Raw genomic sequence first — 20187 nt, forward strand, 5'->3', positions numbered from 1 at the left:
GACTCGTGCATATTTAAAGATTCTGCTCTTGATCACACATCATTAACAAAACTGTTAGCTAGGTTCCAGCTGCACAACCTTTATTTACGATGTCAGAGCCAGAAAGAACAGCTTGACTATTTCATCCCATGGGGAGTTTTTAGGACTGGCACTTAAAGGCTTTTTCTCTATTTGTAAACTGACCAAATTTGATGCACAAGTCACTGACATATATCACAGATAGGAAACATCCAGATACCATTTTACAGTCATATTTGACTGTTTAAGTGCACTTTAAACAAAAACACTTAAATATCTCTTAGCTAAAAATAAATTATACATATATTATAGGCTGGACAGGTTGCACTGCCTATTAAAGTTGTCCAATACTTCTCATTAAAAGACACTGTTTTTAGGTGCTTAAAATTTATCAAAATGTCACTAATTCAGTTGACATTTTCCATGCCAGCAGCCTGCCTCAGATAGATTTTTATCTGATTTATCTGAAGGCAAAACAATTCAGCCATTTTCAAGAACAAGGCTAGAGAAAAATACATTGTTTCTTCATGTTAAAAAATTCTGGCAACCTTTTCTTTGGAAAACTCTAGTACCCCCATGCAGCAGGGACTTGAAATTTGGCAGGGGGTGGCCTTTTTATGAGGGACGTGCCTTTTGCCATCCTCACAGATTGAGAAGAATGCTCCAGTCAAAGACCACAGGGGCAGACCAGATTTTCCCTGTAATTGTAACTCTCAGCTGTTCCAGGCCAGGGTGGGGCCAGCCACTGGAACTGAGAGCAGGGAGCCTGTCTCTCACACGTTCTCAATGATCCACCTGCTGGCACCCAGGCAGAGTGGAGGAGGAAGCCCCCTAATTAAAATGCTGAAGGGACAAAAGCTGGGCCAGGGAGAAGGAATGGAGCAGATTTGAAACAAAGTCTAGTCAGACCATGAGAGTTGTAAGGGGGTAGAATGGGACTGGGTAGAGTGGAGACAAAGGAAGGTAGGCTGGGACTGGCTGAGCAGTGAGGCTGGAACTTCTTGGGCAAGGACACTGGGACTGGGGACACAGATCCCATGAGGAGTTGGAGGACAGGGGAGATTGCAAGTAGCCAGACAAGGAGACTGGGCCTAGGAACGAGTGGGGACAGAAGAGAAATCTGACAAGGAACTGGGGTGCATAGAGAGAACTGAGGAGACTGTAGGAGCAGTTTTGGGAGGGAGATTGGGAGCCAGTCGAGGAGGAGACGGGGGGAGAGAGAGAGAGGTATAGGATGAGTAGCTGGGAGGGGGGTGAGCGAGGCCTGGCTGAGCGAGGAGACTGGACTTGGTAGAGGTAATGGAATTCTGAGACTGAAGCAAACTGGGACTCAAACAGGAGTCCAGAGGGGAAGACTGGGACTGGCTGAGCAAAGACTGGGATCAGAAGCCTGAGACTGGAACAGCAAGGATATGGGACTGGGGCAAAGAGCCAAGAGTGAGGAAGAGACAGGACTGGGACAGTTAGGAAATACCAGAACTAAGGTTGTTTATGCAACCTTAATTTGCCCTCTTGTGCACATGCATTATGATACACCCTTTAATTACATGATCACATACTATTTTTTTTCATAGGACCCCTGTCTCATTCAGTGTACAAAATGGATAAGTGATCTGGGGATGAATTAAGGCTGTGTAGTAAAGGAAACCTGTCTGCAGCACACCTGCTTCATTGGTTACAGAAGTTGGAAGGTGACATATAAGTGATGAGGCAGGGATTGCAGGAAGAGAAAGGAGAGTCTCATGGTTAATGATGCTCTGGAGAACTGGATTCTATCCCTGCCTCTGCCACAGAGTTCCTATATGGTGTTAGACAAGTCACTTAAACCAAAATTTTCACAGTTGGTCATAACCACGTATTCCTCAATTTCTGGGAGCCCAATTTGAGACTTCAATTTGCAGAAGTGCTGAGCACTCACAGCTGCAATTAAAGTCAGTAGGAAGTACACTTTGAACATAAGAACTCAGAAAAAAATCAGATTTCAGGTTGTTCAAACTGGGCACCCAAAATTAGTGTAAACTTTTTACTTTAATCTCTCTGCATCTCAACTCCCCATCTGTAAAATGGGAATAGTATCACCTCCTGACTGCACAGGGGTCATGTGAAGATAATTAGTATCTGCATGCATCACAAACACTATATTGAAAAGCCCATGGGGAAATTAATAATTCTGTTTTCAGAGCAGGCTTTGACTAGTGTGCAGTAAATAAAGGCTAGGACAAACACAATGAGCACAAGGACAAAATAACACATTGAATAGCTGCTCATTAAGTGAATGCTGTCCATGCTATGCTGTGGGAAAAAAAAGCATGTGATGACGTAATTAAAGACCAGGAGGCTGTACAGGCAACCTTCATTGAGGCATTTCTTATCCTTAGGGTGCCTGACTTTGCAACCTTCATATCCTTTTAATGTAGTTTTTGTGTAATATATATATATATATTACACACATGCTCTATATTACATTTACATGTATATAAATAAAACATGGTTGGTATTTTATATATTTATGTCCTTCTACTCACGTGTCTAAAGCTCTAGACGTTATACTCTCCGCAGTCTATCAAGTCTATTTCTATAACAAACAATTTCCAATGTATCCTTAGTTCACCTTGTCAAAGAGTACTGCTTTCCCAAGTCTGCCTCAGGATCCTGCTGACGAATTGCTCTAATTGCAGTTGGTGCAGTAAAAAAGGCAGCCACTCCATGCTCTGCTAACACACGGAAATAAGCACCAGCATCTGGCGTTCCCACAGGCTTCCCCTATGAAGAGATTAATTTAAAATGTCACAGGATAAAAATATTTCATAATTCCTTGACAGCTCATGACTTAAACGCATAACAATAGCAATCAACACATCAACAACTGCATTTCAAAAACACTTTCAAGATACCTTTGTCAATATACAATGAGATCATTCATTTGCTATATCATTAATATCACAACCTGGAGTCATGTTTCACAGTAAATTTAAAAGGCTTTGAGCTCAATCTCCAACTGTGTCCAATAAGTGCTAGTTGCAGCTAGGGAAATTTGGGCGAGGGAGGTGTGCTGACAGGAGAGCCATAAAGGAGCTCTTTCTACACTGGAGGGAGTAAATTCTACACCAACCGTGGTCCTGGAACAGTGTAAAGTAGCTTCAGAGTCCTAAAGGGGGGGGCTCAGTACCCAGGTGTCCCTGGAGCACAGCAGCACTCCAGCCACATTCCCCTTCTCCCAGTTACATCATCAGTGCAAAGGCACAGAAGGTGATTGTGATGTTTCGGGGATCATCCAGAGCACTAAGGAGTTCTGCGCCACTGCCTACCATGTAACTTTGGGGTGTCTTAATGCTGTCTGGCTGTGGCTCAATCCCTGACCTCCATCAGCCTACTTACCCCTTGCAGGGTGACACCAACAGCCCTTCCAGTCCCAACTCTCCTTAAACCTTCCTCTCCAAGTTCTGAAGTACCAGACACTTGGACTGTTTCCCCTCTGGTTTGTCACCCCGAAGGCATGAAACCAGCCCCCCAGGTACCAGTTCACTGTGGCACTCATACTCCACCACAGTTTGCACAACAGAGACCCATGAGGGATAAAAATAAACAAAAAGGTTTGTTTAATAGAAAACCCACAGATTTAACGGCGAAATAGTAAGGGAAAGCAAACATACACAAATTACACAGAAAATAAACAAAGACAACTTCAGGCTTTGCACTTCTGTATTAGATAAAAATCACTTTTCTAGTTATCTATTCCCTTTGAACAATTTCCCAGCATGTCCCTAGCCATTGGGTGGAATCCAGTGTTCAGACACAGCCTCCTGCCTTCGAGACTGTACCTCAAGTTCTAGATGGATTTCACTTCAAATCTCTTGCATTTTAAAAGGGTTGGCAGATCTTTTTTTCCTTCAGTCACTACAGCTATCCAAAGTGGAAAAATACCTAGTTGTCTCAATGTCTTTCCATTAACTTTAATGGTCCACCACTGTTGTTTCCTGGGCTGGACAATTGATGGGCGCTTGAAGATGGTTTTGGGTAAAGAACTGGCTTGGGGGGGAGCACCTCTCCCCTCCTGGCTGTTCCTCTGCCCTGTTATGAGGTGATACTGAAACTGTAGTGCAGATAAGGAGCACATTTTTCTGCATACACAAAAACCTAGATTCATAAACAGTGTGTAAACATATCTCATAATGACCATCAAGTCCAGAACATCACAAGCTTTCATAAATGATTCTACTCAATTCACTCTTATAGTACAACAATACAGTATGCAACCAGCTGGTCTAATTGCTCATTTTGACGATTCAAACTTTCTGTTCTCCTGTTGGCATGTCTGGACATGGATTGTCACAGTGCTAACTTAGGCTACATTTACACCGATGGCAGCAAAATCGCCACCGCCCAATCGATCTTTCAGGATCGATTGAGCAGCCAAGTGAGACCCACTCAATCGATCAGTAAGTCGACTGAGTAAGTCCACCCCCTCAAGTAGCATAGCGCTGAGTCGACAGGAAGGTTCAGCGCAGCATGAACAGCGCGCAGAAGGGAAGCTGAACAGTCGACATTAGTTACACAAACTACACAGAGTAGTTTGCGTAACTCCCATCGACTGCCGCTGAATTGCGCAGTCAGTGTGAACCAGCCCTTAGAATTCAATTACGCCAGCTCTTTGCTACCCAAGATTCCCCTCACCTTGCAAAAATCCCCAGTTGGCTGCTCATGCTGGCTTTCTGGCCCCTTCATATCCCTTAGCAGCACAAAAAAGCTGGAGAGGGGCCAAGGATCTGGCCCTTTGTATTTTGGTGTGCTACAATAGCAGCTTTTTACTAAGCACTGACTTTACATATCTCAAAACACGCCAGGGAAATAGTAAACAACAGTAACCAGATGTGACAGATTGCCCACTATGGCTAGGGATAAAAAGCACCAATCATTTTCTACAGCACTGTAAATAAGGAAAGCAGCTGCCACAGAATCATCTAATAAAAATCTTATTGTTCATAATTGCTGCAGTGAGTGAAGGTCACCATACCTGACTATTTTAAATGATGAAGAGATTAAGTAAAAACAGATAGCGACTTTTAGGTAAAGCTCTACAACTATTGCCATGGCCTTTTCACTAGAAAGGTCACATTTTGAAGATGAACTTTCTGTATCACAAAGAGCTTATAGCCAAGTTAGGAGATACATACAGCTTTCATATAAAAAATGCCACTTTCATAAGCATTCAACAAGAAGCCACAAGTGCAGAGCAAGCGTTTCATTGTTGCAAATGTCACCATATTGCTGCACTACACCACTTGAACAAATGCACAGGAGAAATTAAAATCTCCACCATCTGGTATAAATGATGAATTTGCAGTGCATGACATATAGATGTATAAATTGCGATGGCATCTATCTAGATGATCAAGTCAATTGTGTTAGTCTAAGTGTCTTAACCATTCAATAGCTGACTGAAGAGCATTATGCAATTTTATGAGGGAAGTCCAAGCAGCCCTTATTAATGGATGCACCCTACAAAATATGACCTACAACTGGCCACAGAAGAAAAGGGGGAGTCACAAACATCCCACTTACAGTCATTAGCAGTACATCTGATCACTCTACGGCTGAAGTGACTGAGTTTTACCAAAAGATGGCATGGAAGGTCAAAACCAGGGGGCTGGACTGTTGGATCTGTCATGAGATAAGAACAAGCTTCAAACATAGCCAGTGCCTGTCACCTAATATGCCACCCAGAGATGATATCAAGGTTCCTTAGGGGAATTGTCCAAACAGGGTGCCTTGAGCTGTGGCTTGGTAGACTAAACACATCTTTAAACAAGAATAGATGTGGCATGCCTTGCATCTTACGAAACGTATTCTGCAAAACAACTTGTTGCCAGATGTCAAGAGGATTGAGGCTAGACACAACCAGCAACCAGGATAAGTTGATCAGTTTCATGGTATCCGTTATTAAACTTATGGTTTTGTTTAACCGAGTGTTCACCAATCCCGTGTGAGAAGAGCTGAGCCACACCAGGGAGCAACATTCTACTACACAATAGCACAAGACAAGCCCAGAGTTTCGTAATGTCTGCACTTTGCCTCCCCAAATGCAACTAACAGTGTGGTCTTAATAAGGTGTTTCTTGAAAGGTCAAGGTACGGTCCAGTGTAACACCTAGATACACAGATTTAATCGTGGTCTAACCTGTGTCCACTCAGAAAGATGTTAAGCTGTTTGTTGGTTTTTATCTGATATATATGGAAGCAGCTAGAAACTGTCTTTTCTTTTAGTAGTAGATTTATGTCTCCATTTTTTACAATAGTGAGTCATCTCTTTCATACAGAATTTCTAAGTGACTGAAATCTTGGTCCTGTACTGCCAAGCAGATGACACCTTTGTAGTTAAAACAACTGGCAGTGGCATTAGGAAGGTTGTAGGATAAGTATAAAATTAAAGAATTAAAGTTAGCTTATTGGTTAAGGAAATATATTTGTGTTGTAAAGAAAGGCCATGACTAGCAATTAGAAGGAAGGCCTTAAAATCAATGAGTTATAAGGCCAAAAGGAATTAAATAGTATTTGAACCAGAAGTTCTCCCTAACTAATGAGTAGAGCCTTATGTGGATACAAACTTTGTAACCACATCCAATCCACGATCTGCAAAAATGGAAGCAGATATAAAGCGGATATCTGCAGATTTGCAGGGCTCTACTACGGAGATAAGGGGAAGTTTCTAAGAAGAAGGCCTCTAGCTGATAGTGTTGACTGCAGATGGTTTTAAATCAAACAAAAAGAATCTGTCTTAAAATGAGCCAACACGGACCTTTCCACCCCACATACCTGTGTTATCTCCTATGTCAGTGCTTTTCAACGTGTGGCCCAATCAGCACACAGCTGCGGCCCATGAGATATCCTCAGGGCCTTACAAGTAGTATTGGATGCGGCCCACCATGGTAAATAGGTTGAGAACCACTGTTCTTTGTGAACCCAGATATAATGGGTAAACTGTTGAATAGCATAAAGGAGGGGAGGGAAGGACCTGGGAAGAAAGGAGGTTGTAAATCTTACCTGGATTAAGACTGAAAATAAGGATGAACCATCTCAATTTGTTTTTTTAGCTAAAGTCAGTAACTGGCAATACATAACTTGTTTGTAAAGGGTATAAAAAGTTAACTCTTAAAGGGTTCATTGCTAATACCTGCCTGACCACACGGGAGCCAACCATCATGGATCTAAGCATCCCCTAGGTTTCACACATTTGTAAGTATTTTGATCAAATGCTTATGAATGTTTGTTAATGTTTGGGTGTAGTAAACTACTTATTAGTTAAGCTTTTCAAGCATATTTAGAGCAACTGCATATGGTACCATCCGGCTTTTGGATTTAATAAATGAATTTATGGTTAAATTGGTGTTTGGTGAGTTACCATATTAATATTAATAATTTCAAATATTATTAATTCCAACAAAGGTCATTTGTGAAGAGGTTGAAAAGTGTCACTGTTGAGGTAGTTCAGTCCTGAGGTAAACTGTTATAATGGGATCCTCAAGAGATGTTTTTGGTCCAAGTAAAACTTGGAACAGGCAGCCTCTCAGCAACAGTTCCACAGCCATGACAACCCACTTAGGTAAGACCAAGGATAGTTAATTTGTACAATAGGCCTGTACACAGATAGTGTCATATGGAGCAGCCAGAACAAGCAATATTGTGTGCTAAACCCTCCTCCCATCCTGTGTTGGATACAGGTGCTGACAGATGTCCTACAGTGCTGGCTTACTACATATGCTCTCTGGGTAGGGCATTTGCCCCCTTTGCTTATTTGGGCCTGGAAATTCCTGACGCAAAACGGAATTACACACAGAGAAGTTCTGAAACCATTTATATAAAATAATATTAGGCAAGGGAACGGGTACAGACCAATGGGCTGAAAGGGGGGGTGGGAAACTTAAGGGAATTCAACAGCAACTGTGAAACAATAGAACACTCCCTTCCCACACATCCAGAGGTGTCCAAAACCTTCACTTCCCTCCCCCACTCCAACCAAGGTTTCTAATGCCATCTGTGGTGTACACAGAACTGAGATGTGTTAGCCTGGGTAGCTGCTCCTCTGGTGACTGTTCAGTCTGGGCCTCCACCTGCCCTCGGGACACACATGAGCCTTAGTCCAAAGTGTTCACCACCTGTCTCAGACCACCTGTCTAAGTCAATCTGAAAGGCCTGGTGTCTCCTTCACACTCTTCTGGAGCAGCACCTACAGCCTATAAAACTCCTGCAGGTGAGCCCAGATGCCACAGCCTGGCACCAATTGCTAGCTCAAAAGTTCCGGTTGACAAAAGCACCCAGGCACAAACTCTATAATGCCCTCAAATAATGCCAGCCATTTTCTATGCCCTACTCAATGGAGAAGGTGGATAGAGTCATCGCCCAAATAAAGTCTGGAAAAGCAGCAGTCTTGATGGCTTATTCCTTGTGTTCCTGAAGCATTTAGGTCCAAGAGCAAGAAAATGGCTAGGTGCTCTCTTTACCAACATCCACTCCTCAGGGAGAATACCAAAAGAATGGAAAGCAGCAAAAATTATAGCCATTCTCAAACCAGGAAAAGAGACAATCTATGTGAAAAGAGAAAACCTATGTGAGAAGCTACAGTACTTCTTAATGACTGCTATAAACTACTACAGCAGCTTCTATTTTGCAGAGTGAAGCCTTTGTTGGAGTAACTGATCCCCAAAGAACAAGCAGGCTTCAGAATAGGCATAACCTGTTTTGACCAAGTCCTTGTCTTGACCAGTTACATAGAAGATGGCTACCAATACCAACTTAAAACAGCAACAGCGTTTATCTATCTCAGTCGTGCATACGATACAGTATGGCATAAAGGACTTCTACTGAAATTCTACTCTTGCAATAGCCATGCTCTGTCACTGTACAATTTGGCTCATCTCAGAAATGCTGAGCAACCTCAGATTTATGGTATATCTCCATGATGCTATCAATAACCTGCGAAGACTGAATAATGGACTCCCACAAGGTTTCTAGCTCCAGCACTTTTCAACCTGTATCCCAATATCCCACCAATATCCTCCCTCAAGTTCATGTACACATATGACATCTTGCTGACTACTCAGGCTTCCTCATTTGAAACCTCAGAAAAAGGTTCTAGAAAAGGACCCATAAACATTAGAAACCTATTTCAAGGCATGACGGTTAAAGCCAAATGCCTCGAAAACAGCAGTCTCGGCTTTCCATCTGAATAATATCTTCGCCAAGAAGATATTAAATATCAATTTCCATGGGTTACCATTGATGCACAATCATAATCTGTAGTACTTGGGGATAACCCCAGACCGCACATGCAATTTCTACTGCCACTTTGAACAAACCAAAAGGAAAACAACACTATACAAAAGCTTGCAGGAACATGCTGGGGAAGTGATACCTGCAGATTCTGAACAATGACACTAGGTCTGCTTTATTGTGCCCCAGTTTGGAGTGGAAGCCCACACACCATTTTAGTGGACACCAAAATTAATGCCACTCTTCACATAGTTAGTAGCATCCTTACATCAATTCCATTTTAATGATTATTGGAACTGGCTAACATAGCATCATCTATGCCCCGCATTTACTGTTCCATAGATCTGACTTCTCTTCTAAACAAAACAATGGAATTTTTATTAAGGAAAAAAGTCACATGTAGGGTTTGATCTTATCCAACAAGATGCTGAGACAGTTAGGGAGTACATAAAGATCATGGCAAATGCTACACGAGTACTCTACCATGATCTCAAAACACCCTCCCTCGCCATTGACTAAAATCAAGAAAAACCTTCTGGTCTCGTGCCACAACCCTCCTTGCAGATGTGAATGCCACATTGGAAGTTCTATAGAGGATCCACCAAGGGAAGGCCCAAAAATGGCCAGAATCATGTCCTTCAGATGAAGATGCTAGCATACTAATAACTAACGTCATGGAATAACCTAACCATATGGGAAGTTTCTTCCTAAGTCCCAGCAGTTAGTGGAGGATTTATGCCATGAAGCATGAAAGTTTAGATCCTTTACATACACATTTTTCCCATCTAATGTAACTGGCTCTCTCAAGCCCTCCCACTGCCATACGCATTCCTGTCAAACCAAGGGACAAGATTTTGCCATAGATCAGTGACAGTGTTTCACACAATAAATCACTTACATAACTGACCTAGCCGTAAGGCACGTGTGTACCTCAAGAACCACACCTCTACACACCAGAACTCTCTCACGCTTCCCCCATTCACACATATGCACTCACTTAGTAGACCTCCCAGTGAATGTGCTCTTCATGATGTCTCGATTCCCACCTTGCATAAAATGAAACCCACATGGAGTCAAGTATTCACTCTTCCATTCAGCATATTGAGTGTGGAGCCTACAGCCAGCTCCAGCACTACCCGTACTGCAGACAAACCATTGCTATGTGAATTGGGAAGGTGCCTACACGTCTCCTGACTTTCTCTACACCACAGCTGAGCACAGTATTGCAATAGGGCATTTGGCAGGGAGGAAGAAAATGAGACAAAAAAGAGAATCTTTATTGGAAAAAAAGGAACGCAATACAAAGGAATACAAGACAGAATATAAAAAGAGGTGAGAGAGAACAGACTGATGGATGAGAAAAATAGGAACAAGCAGAAAGAAAAAAAGCAGAGAAAAGGAAAAAGCAGACGAGAAGCATAGAAAATATGAACAATGAATAGAGGCGAAAGGAAGAAGAGCAAGACACAAGCAGGACTCACAACAAGGGATGATTTATTTATTGATTAAAACAGAAGTTGATCAGGGAAGGAAAAAACAGCAAAGGCAACTGAGGGGCAAATGCTGTTTTCCCACAACTTCCCTTTACTGTAACATTGTTACCCAGAGTTCTGCCAACTTAAAGCTCGTGGTAACTTTACTTTGTGCGAGGTGGTGTCAGGAAATAAGTCAAATGGAGACACATCTGTCCAGTCGATAGATGGACTGGTAGAAACAGTATAACACAATAGTGCTCTTACTACAAAGCTATACTTTACTTAGGCTCAACCACAACACAAGAGTGCTCTTACTTTGAAGGTATACTTTTACTTAGGGGCTACCCTCCCCTCCTAGCTTAGTCATGCCAAGGCTGCACAGGCCTGCTGAAAGGCCTATCAATTTTGGCTGCTGTTAGCAACAAGTATGATACACTATCATGTGGTCCTTGGCCTTTTTACTGATCTATTCAAAATCTCCCCGTACAACATGTCCTTGTATTTATACCCAAAAGGAAGCAGATGTCACAGAGGGAGAGGGAACAGATTCTTTGTGTGACAGGATGAACTATGTGCTCTTTTCTCTCAAGTGCAAAACTGACAAAAGCATTCTATATACACCTTCCTGATTTGCAACCAATAAAAACAAAAACAAAAAACAAACCCAAGCCCCTTATACATTCACCTTCCACAATATTTCATTTTTTCCATTTTGAAAACCTGGCTACACCAGTGAACACTATAAACAGAGGACATGAACAATAAGGCCTGCATGCTCTCGGTTTTCAGTTCAATGTGAATCACTAGCTAATACCAAGATAAGTGGTCTCCATACTGTGAAAGAATCCAAATTCCCACAAAAACTTCTCATTAAGTGATTATGTAACTTGATTGGACACCTCTGTAATCATCACAGACAGAACAGCCCAACTGCCACGCCATTTAACATTGGTTAAGCTGCCAGTGAGAAAAATGTGTTGCTATTTTAAAGTGTCTTGCAAAGCCCCAGAAAAGGGATAATAATGAATGTGACCATTAGGAATTGGTGAGCCACAAAATACTTGGTTTGGGTGTTTATTTACTTCTTTGGTTTAGAAAAAAAAATAGGTAGGAAAAGACTAGAAAATTTGATTCACCAATAGTGAGCATGAAGCATTTCCTGGTGAGAAGGAAAATTTAAATTTAATTTAAAAAATAAAGATTCTGGCTTTATGGGTGTATAAATAGCTACCTTCCAAATAAGAACTGATTGTGCAGGGCTCTCTTCCTGAGTCTGTGGATAGAATCTCCAGTGTCTCTGCAGCTGGACATAGTTTTTTTTAGCACAAGCAGAATTAAACTGATGTGTGTGAATTTCAGAACCCAGAAGCCAGCAGTGCAACTGACAAACAGAGTGATAATTTAATCTCTGTTGATATTTAGGAATATTATGAGATGCAGTGCAGGAAGGCATGGGAACTATGCACAGGAGGCATTTGACTTGTATTACATGCCACTCTAATTAAAAAATATAGTACTATAAGTCAATACAACACATATTAAGTAGATTAAGAAATGGCTAACTGACAGATCTCAAAAAGTAGTTTTTAAATGGGAAATTATCACTGAATTAGGGTATTTTGTGTGAGATTCAGCAGGGATTAGTGCTAGGTCTGATGCTACTCTATCTTTTCCTTAATGATCTGGAAATAAATATGAAATCACTGCTGATAAAATTTGCATATGACAAGGATTGGTGTAGTGGTAAATAATAATGGAGCAATACAGTCTGTTCTGGATTTCTTGGCAAATTTGGACGATTCAAACACAATGTATTTTAATACAGCCACATGTAAAGTTATATATCTAGGAACACAGAATTCAGACCATGCCTACAAAATGGGGGCATGTATCCTGCAAAACAGTGACTCTGAAAAAGATTTAGGGATCATAATTGACAAGTAACTCAGCATGAGCTCCCAGTGCGATGCTATTGAAAAAAGAGCTAGTGCAATTGCTAGATTCATGAACAGAGGAGTACTGAGCAGCAGAGAGGTGCTTTTACCTCTGTATACAGCATTGGTGAGATTGATATTAGAATACTGTATACAGTTCTGGTATCCACATTTTTTAAAAGAAGTTGAAAAATTGGAAAGGGTGCAGAAAATGCAGAAAAATTATTTGAGGGCTGTAGAAAATGGTTTAAAGTGAAGACAATGAGCTCAATGTTATCAAAAAGACAACTGAGGGGTGGCCTGCTTACAGTGTATAAGTACCTTCACGGGCAGAAAATACCAAATACTGGAGAGCTCTTTAATATAGCAGGAAAAGGCACAAGAACCACCAATCGCTGGAAGCTGAAGCCAAATATACTCAAATGAAAAATTAGGCACACATTTAAAAAACAAACAAACAGTGAGGATGATTAACCACTGCAACAAACTTCCAAGGAAAGTGAGGGATTCCCCATCTCTTGCTGTCTTCAAAATTTGACTGGATGCCTTTCTGGAGGATATGCTTTAGCCAAACACAACTTATTAGGCTTAATATAGGGGATGTTGTGCGAAATGTAATGACAAGAAGTCAAACTAGATGGTCCAACAGTCCTTTCTGGCCTTAAAAATGATTATTCTAATAATGACTCAAATACAGAATAGACAGCCACCTCTCACATCAGCCAGGAACTTGGGAGAAGATTCAAGTAGCAGAGACCATTTCTACTCATAACCATCAATAGGCTCTGGGTAAGAGAAAAGAGACAAACTTGCTCCTCCCTTTAAGTAGCTAGTGGAGTATCAAATTTCTCAAACTACTATAAACCAGAAGCTGAAAAGAAGCCCTCATGCAGAATATGTTTAAGAATATTGCAGAATTACTGAAAGTTCAGAGATCGGAAACCAGAAAGGGACAAGGGCATGGAAAAATATTCTCCTATGGAGAAAGATTGAAAAGATTGGGATGATTTATCTAAGAAAGAAGACAAATAAGAGTGAATATGATAAAATATATACAATAATGAACTGTATAGAAAAGCTAGATTAAAATCTTCTGTTCCTCCTGTCTCCTAACAAAAGGAAACAGTCAATGAAATTAAAAAGGTACCAAATTCAGAAGTGAAAAACTAAAATACTTTTCCACACAACAATTTGTAATTAGATGGTGGAACTCAAGGGCACAGGAAGTGGTTGAGGCCAAGAATTTATCAAGATTCAAAAAGGGATTGGACATCTACATGGATAACCAAAATATCCAGAGCAATCAATTAATGTTCTCAAAAATTATGGAAGGGATTTAAATCTCAGACTTCAATTCTTAAACCAACCTCAAAATATTGGCAATTAAAATGAGATCTAGTGGAGGTGGAAGAGGAATGCACATAGGGCTCAGGGGAGGGCAGTAAATTACCCTACATCTGCTCTCATCTTCCTCTGAAACATCTGGTACTGGCCAGGGTTTGAAATAGGCTCCTGGACTAAATGAACTTGGGTCTGATCCAGTCTGGCAATTCAAGTGTTCTTGGTAAACTAAATCAAAGCAAGCTGGCATTACAAAAGGCCCCAGATAAGTCAGGGCTCCAGCAATCAGAAATGGATCTGGGAGGCAGAGTAAAGTTCTGAGCTTCCACAAAGGATTCTCATGCAGTAACAAAATCTGAGTGGGTCTACATCCTGCCACAACTCAAGACGCCCCCATTACATATTTGAAAGTGCCACTGTTGTGCTTCAAAGTAAGAGGACAGATCAGGGTATGTTATCATATAGCTGCAAATCTGAAGAAGTTTTAAAATGCATTGCATATTTTAATATGGTGTTAGGTTGGGTATTAAATTGGAATACATTTTCAAATACTGTAAAAGTATTCCTTGATGTTCTACTTTCATCATTCTGCTTAGGAGTGCTGCAGAAATACACTTTTTCTGAATAACTTTTTTTTTAAACTCTCTTTTTTGATTTTTAAAGTTCCTATCTTAGATCAGATGATTCAGTCTCTGGCATTTTTTCTCCATTTCACAGATGCATTAAGTGGATTTTTCTGATCAGGATGGATAAAAGGTATTTGTTCTGTTGAGATGGTGATCTTCCATCTCTTATACCCTCTCCACCCCACCTCTCTTTCACTTTTAACTCCATTCATTTAATTTTACCTATATTTCAACCCCTTACACTCACTTTTCTGCTTTCCTTACCCATTTACCTCTACTCTCTGCTTCATCTAATTTTCCCCACCCTTTTTCCTTACTCCACCGGTTCCCCATTACTCCCTTCCAAATCACACCCCATGTCATTTTTCCTCCTGACTCTTCTTGCTATCATCTTCTTTGCTACAAGATCTGATTATTGATGTTCTTGCAAGCTGACCTACCTCTACCAGCCTGAGCATCTCCAGTAAGCACTTTCTGTCTCTGTTATCATAAGATAGGAAGTACCTATTGGAGTCACTCCACAGAGGCAGTGAATACAGATGATGGCAGAAGAAGGACAACACCAGCAGGCTACAGATACAGTGCTTTCCTGCAAGCTGAAGATGCCCAGATTCTCCTCCTCCCAGCACCACCTAGATGAAGTACTAGATGTATAATAGCTTGACCCTATGGGGGAAGCTAGGAAAAGCAGCTTCTCCCCACAATCCAGTGCACAGAAATTCTGAGTGGCATAGTAACTCTATTGATCCCTTTCTCTTACTACTACTAGAAGAAAGGCCAAGTTTCCTCCTCAACCCATCCAGCTGCAGGTGGCTTGCGATCAAGCTGGCTAAAACATTCCAGAGCTTCTATGGACGACAAGACTCTAAGGATTGCCTTGTTTTGCTTGTTCTTAAAAAGTTTGACGTGTTCCAGAAAGAACAGCAGATAAGAAGTTAAGTAGTAACGCTTGCTGGTATTCAAAGGAATATATTACAGCTTTCACAGTCCTGTAAATGGTGTTATAAAATGCCAGGCAAAAATTGCAGGCCTAGAGTTTCCATAGTGATAAAGTGACAAATTTCCACCTCTTGTGTAATAATAAAAATAAATAAATTGGTATCCGAGGTGAAAATAAGAATTCTAGGCCTTGGCCCAAGCCATTATCAGATTCTGTAGCTGGCTGCCCCTCGTGCTGAGGAGGTTGCCCATTGCCCCTTTCCCTTTCTGTAGAGGGCATTCCTGATCTCCCAATCCACTGACATCATTCAACCATCGGTTGATATTGTGGCTACCTATGAATTCAGTGAATAGCTTTCACAGAAAATGCTGAAGATTCTGTTCTGGAGACTGTTGCTGATTACTCTTAACAGGGATACTGACAGAGTGTAGTCAAAAGAAGAAAGAGATATTATTCTCCCTTCATGTTCCACTCTTTATATTGGGGGGGGGGGGAGAGAAAAAAGACAAGTAGAATGGTTTCTGTTTTCCTCTTCAGTTTTGGTCTTCCCACCTCTCTGCATCTTTCAGAAAGGTCCTGCTCCTCAGTAATCCTTCTTCAAAGTGAGTCACTTCCATTCTGAGCATTGGCTGAGCATTGGGATTCACAAATATGAAATCAATGGGAGTTAGGCACTTAAGTACTTTGGTGGTATTCAAAGGTATTTAGGCACCTAAATCCCACTGATTTTAATTTAATTTTAATTAAGATAGTCATCCCAGAGAGACAAAAGGTAGGTGGACAGTACTGTTATTGCAGTTCATCAGCTCATACACTGATGCAAAATTTAATTGTGAGCAAGTCACAGGCCTGCCCTGTATGTTAACTAGCTAAAAAATGCTGAAAGATGAAATATAGGCACCAGCAACCAAGAAAGAATAAAAATGTGAACCTTTTGTTTTCTAAATGCAGCATTTTAGTTCAATTGAATGCTTTTATAGTGACGTGTATTTTCTACCCATAAAACTTCACTATAACTGGAGCTTCCCTATAACAGAGGAGGGTCTCTCAAGCAAGAGGTCACATCCTCGTGTAGCTTTCTCCCCATAAGTTTATTCCACACTCATCACAATGGTATGAGACAATCCCTTTCGCCAGAGTGCAAGACATGAAGAAAGTCAGTAACTGCAAGGAGCAACTGGTAAATGTAGATACCAGCTGTTTATTCCCAACCAAGAATAGCTGCTGAAATATCACGAGTCAAGGATTCATTCTTTACCTACCTCAGGCAAGTGGAAATTTCTCTTCTTTTTCCCTCTTCCTCTGCTCCACTAAAGTGGAGGTAAAGAGAATCCCCTTGGAATAAAGCATTTAATTAACATCTATTATGTATGTAATCTACTGTATAAAGTATAGTAATGTAACACCCAAGCTAATACCATATTAAACTATATAATGCATATCTATACTACAGGGTGAGGTTCTTTACCCTGAGTTATGTAGGATGTCAGACTAGACAATGATAATCTATGACTATCTGGTAGGCAATAACTGTTGTATTCCAAAGGGATTAGTACTGTGGAACCTAGTTACAGTGGAGTGAAGCTCTTAAGAATGAAAGACCTTTGAAATACAAAATGTTCTGTAGACAGAGAACTGTAGGCATGTCTACACTGTAATGTAAACCCAGGCTTAGTAGGACTCAAGCCTATCTTATTCTTAAGGTAAAATCACTATAGAGAAAATATATAAAAAAAAACATTAAAGAACCTACTCACATGCTAATAAGATTACAAGAGATCACCCTTTCCCTCTCCTCAGTAGGCCACAGGCCTTCTATCCTTCGCAGGACAGAAGGTCCTCTACATTTGATGGATTAGAAAGAAGATACTGAGTCAGTTTAAATTCAGGCTATTTATCCAAAAGTTATTTCTTTGTTGGTCTCTGCAGAATCCATTTTGAACTAGTATATCTGAGCCTATCCAGGTGGTGGTACCTCCCAGTAGGTGTTACAACATGAGTGAATCTGCCTAATTACTACCCATTGTTCTTAGTTCCTGGAGGCCTGTGTTCTCCTCCTCCATGGAATTAAATATAATCCCTGGCCCACAATACATAAACTAAATAAAGTAAGATCTCCTTAAGATATTGTACGAAATTGCCGTATCTGTCACATCGGTATTAGAGATAGATATAGGGGGGGCCTGGAAGAGAACATCAAATATACATAGGAGTAAGAATTACAAAGTCATAGAACTAGAGGGATCAAAGGAAATGAAGTGGAGAGTGGACAAGAGGATGAAGTGAACATTTAAAAAAAGGAATGACAGAAAAGGATGTGTTATTTGTGGAAAAAAGACGACAGGTGAAAGCTGCTTACAGAAATGAGAAATAAAATGAGAATTTATGTGCTGTGAGCTCCTCAGCAACAGGCTACCATAAGTATATAATATTATTTTAAATTAATGGTTTGAGAGTTACAATTGCAGGCAGAACAGAAAAAAAACATTCAAACTTTCAGATATACCCAGCGCATTCAGCTGACGACCGTTTCTGTCTGCAATGTATATGTTGCTTCCAGTAATAGGCACTGGATACTTAAATTAGCTAAGCTTTGATATTTTATAAATACACATTAGAGTCCTTTTAATGTTATGCATAGGAACAAAGGGGATGATCATTAGTTTTAAGCTGAACCAGAAAAACTCAAGTCTAAATGAAATTTCATAATGCAAATGAAGTGAGTTAAAGTTTTATTACTGATCTACTCAGGTCTCCCACGATTTCTCAATTTACAGTCTGCAGTAAAGAAGCCTGAAGGATTGATTTTATGATTAAGAAGTAGATACTCTGAAATCCAATAAATCACAGCATAATCATGTGTGTCTGATGACAGTTATAACTGTTGAACAGATCAACCAAAAACTAAAGAAATGATTACATACACCTTAGAAGTTTGAGATATGCCCCATACACAAGACCAAAAATATTTAAATACATACATAGACATGTTTATATATAATACAGACATCTGTGTAAGCATACTATGTTGAGAGAGAAAGAGAAAGCACACACACGCACCCTTTATATTTTGGGAACTTGAGAAATGCAGGTCCCAGCAGCTTACTCAGATAGTAAAGGATTATTGGACTCTGAACAACAGTTAGCTGCTCATAAACTAGAGTTCTTGTGCTCAAGTGGGCACTGGTAGACAATTTTTGGGACTCTATAAGGCAAAATTGTAAATGAGAACAAACAATCTACTGATTTATGTGCTCCCTCCTTCAAAACAGGTTACAAGTGGCTGTCTACAGTAGCTTCATACAATTTTAGCCTGAAGCACCATTGTATGTATGTAAACATTGATGCAGATGATCCATCCCATAGACTATACACTGATCAGCTGAGAAAGATAATTAAGGTCTCTCCACCTGAAGTGAAGGTCATGTGCCAGATAATAGGTTTTGTAGAGCAGCCCACAATTGCCAACATCAGATGTTTCACTGACTACTTTGGGGCACCATCTGCAGCCATTCCTAGTGCATAGTTTTGCTTCACCAGTCTAGACAATGCTGCTTTACCACACATGACTATATCTGACATTACAGAAATGTCAGACTCCCAGCTCCACAGGAATCTTGGGTCCCTAATAACTCAGGTGAGCTGGCAGGGAATCAGGATGCGCTCTGATGGAAGTCTGGCTGACAAATGTGGTTCCAATGAACCCTGCCCTGTGATTCACCAAAAGTTAATCAAATCTGATTTGTTTTTGCTATACATTTTTGAGTCAATGAAATGGATTATATATATTATAGAGAGGACATCAAAATCTTCAGCTGGGGGAAGGATATAGCCCCCTGGTCATTTTGGATGCTTGAGAAATGCAGTTCCCAACACCACAGAGAGAAAGCAGCACGGAGGCAGAGGCTGCAGAAATTAAAACTGCCTGGCTTAACCTATACTTGAGATCCTAGTCAGCAGCAGAGCATCGGGAAGAAGAGGAATTAATGGGCCAGAGTACTGACTGAAATAGCAAAACAACCAACTGCAGGCCCGACAATGGACTGTATTATGGCTGAGGCTTCCCAGACACATGCACTGTGCATGGACAGGGATAATATTTGAGGGAAGGGAGTCAGCTACTAGGGATCATCTTTGAATGGCAGAATGAGACAGCTCCTGAGTTGCTCTCTGAAAAGCAGGGAGGAGAACCCAATTTTGCGCCTCAACCAGAGGGACAAAACCAAGTAGACATATACATTTTTTCACCTGGCCACTACATGGAGGCATCACACACTGAGAATTCAGTTTAACTCCAGTGGTCAGTAAGCTAAAGGACTGATGGCTTTCCTCAGCCCAAGGACCACACAGAACCCAGGGGCCACTAGTCTTAATAGAAGTCATTGAGCCACATAAGACAGAGAAGCAAGTAGACCAGTGCAAATTTTCCATTCACCCCTCCTCTCCCTGTTAGCATTAATGAAATCTGTCCACGCCACCCCTCCATTACTGCACACCAAGGCTTCCTCCACAGCAGAGCTTGGGCTGAAGATTAGGTTGGGGGTGGAACTGGGGATAGGGGAGGAGCTGGGGCTAGAGGTGGAACTG

The 20187-nt window shown here is 40.9% G+C and overlaps 1 protein-coding gene across 1 annotated transcript in view; it reads right to left on the reverse strand.

The window, feature by feature from the left end:
* Nucleotides 1-20187, reverse strand: part of ACSS3 (acyl-CoA synthetase short chain family member 3) — a 137867-nt gene that overhangs the window by 59912 nt on the left and 57768 nt on the right. The window contains exon 8 of the mRNA XM_067559880.1: nucleotides 2630-2781. Within this exon, the coding sequence (XP_067415981.1) occupies nucleotides 2630-2781 (152 nt within the window). The remainder of the gene's footprint in view (nucleotides 1-2629; nucleotides 2782-20187) is intronic.

This window comes from Emydura macquarii, unplaced genomic scaffold, assembly GCF_026122565.2.
Source record: "Emydura macquarii macquarii isolate MOO-44397 ecotype Brisbane River unplaced genomic scaffold, CSIRO-AGI_Emac_v2 contig_2205, whole genome shotgun sequence".
Classification (NCBI taxonomy): Eukaryota; Metazoa; Chordata; order Testudines; family Chelidae; genus Emydura; species Emydura macquarii.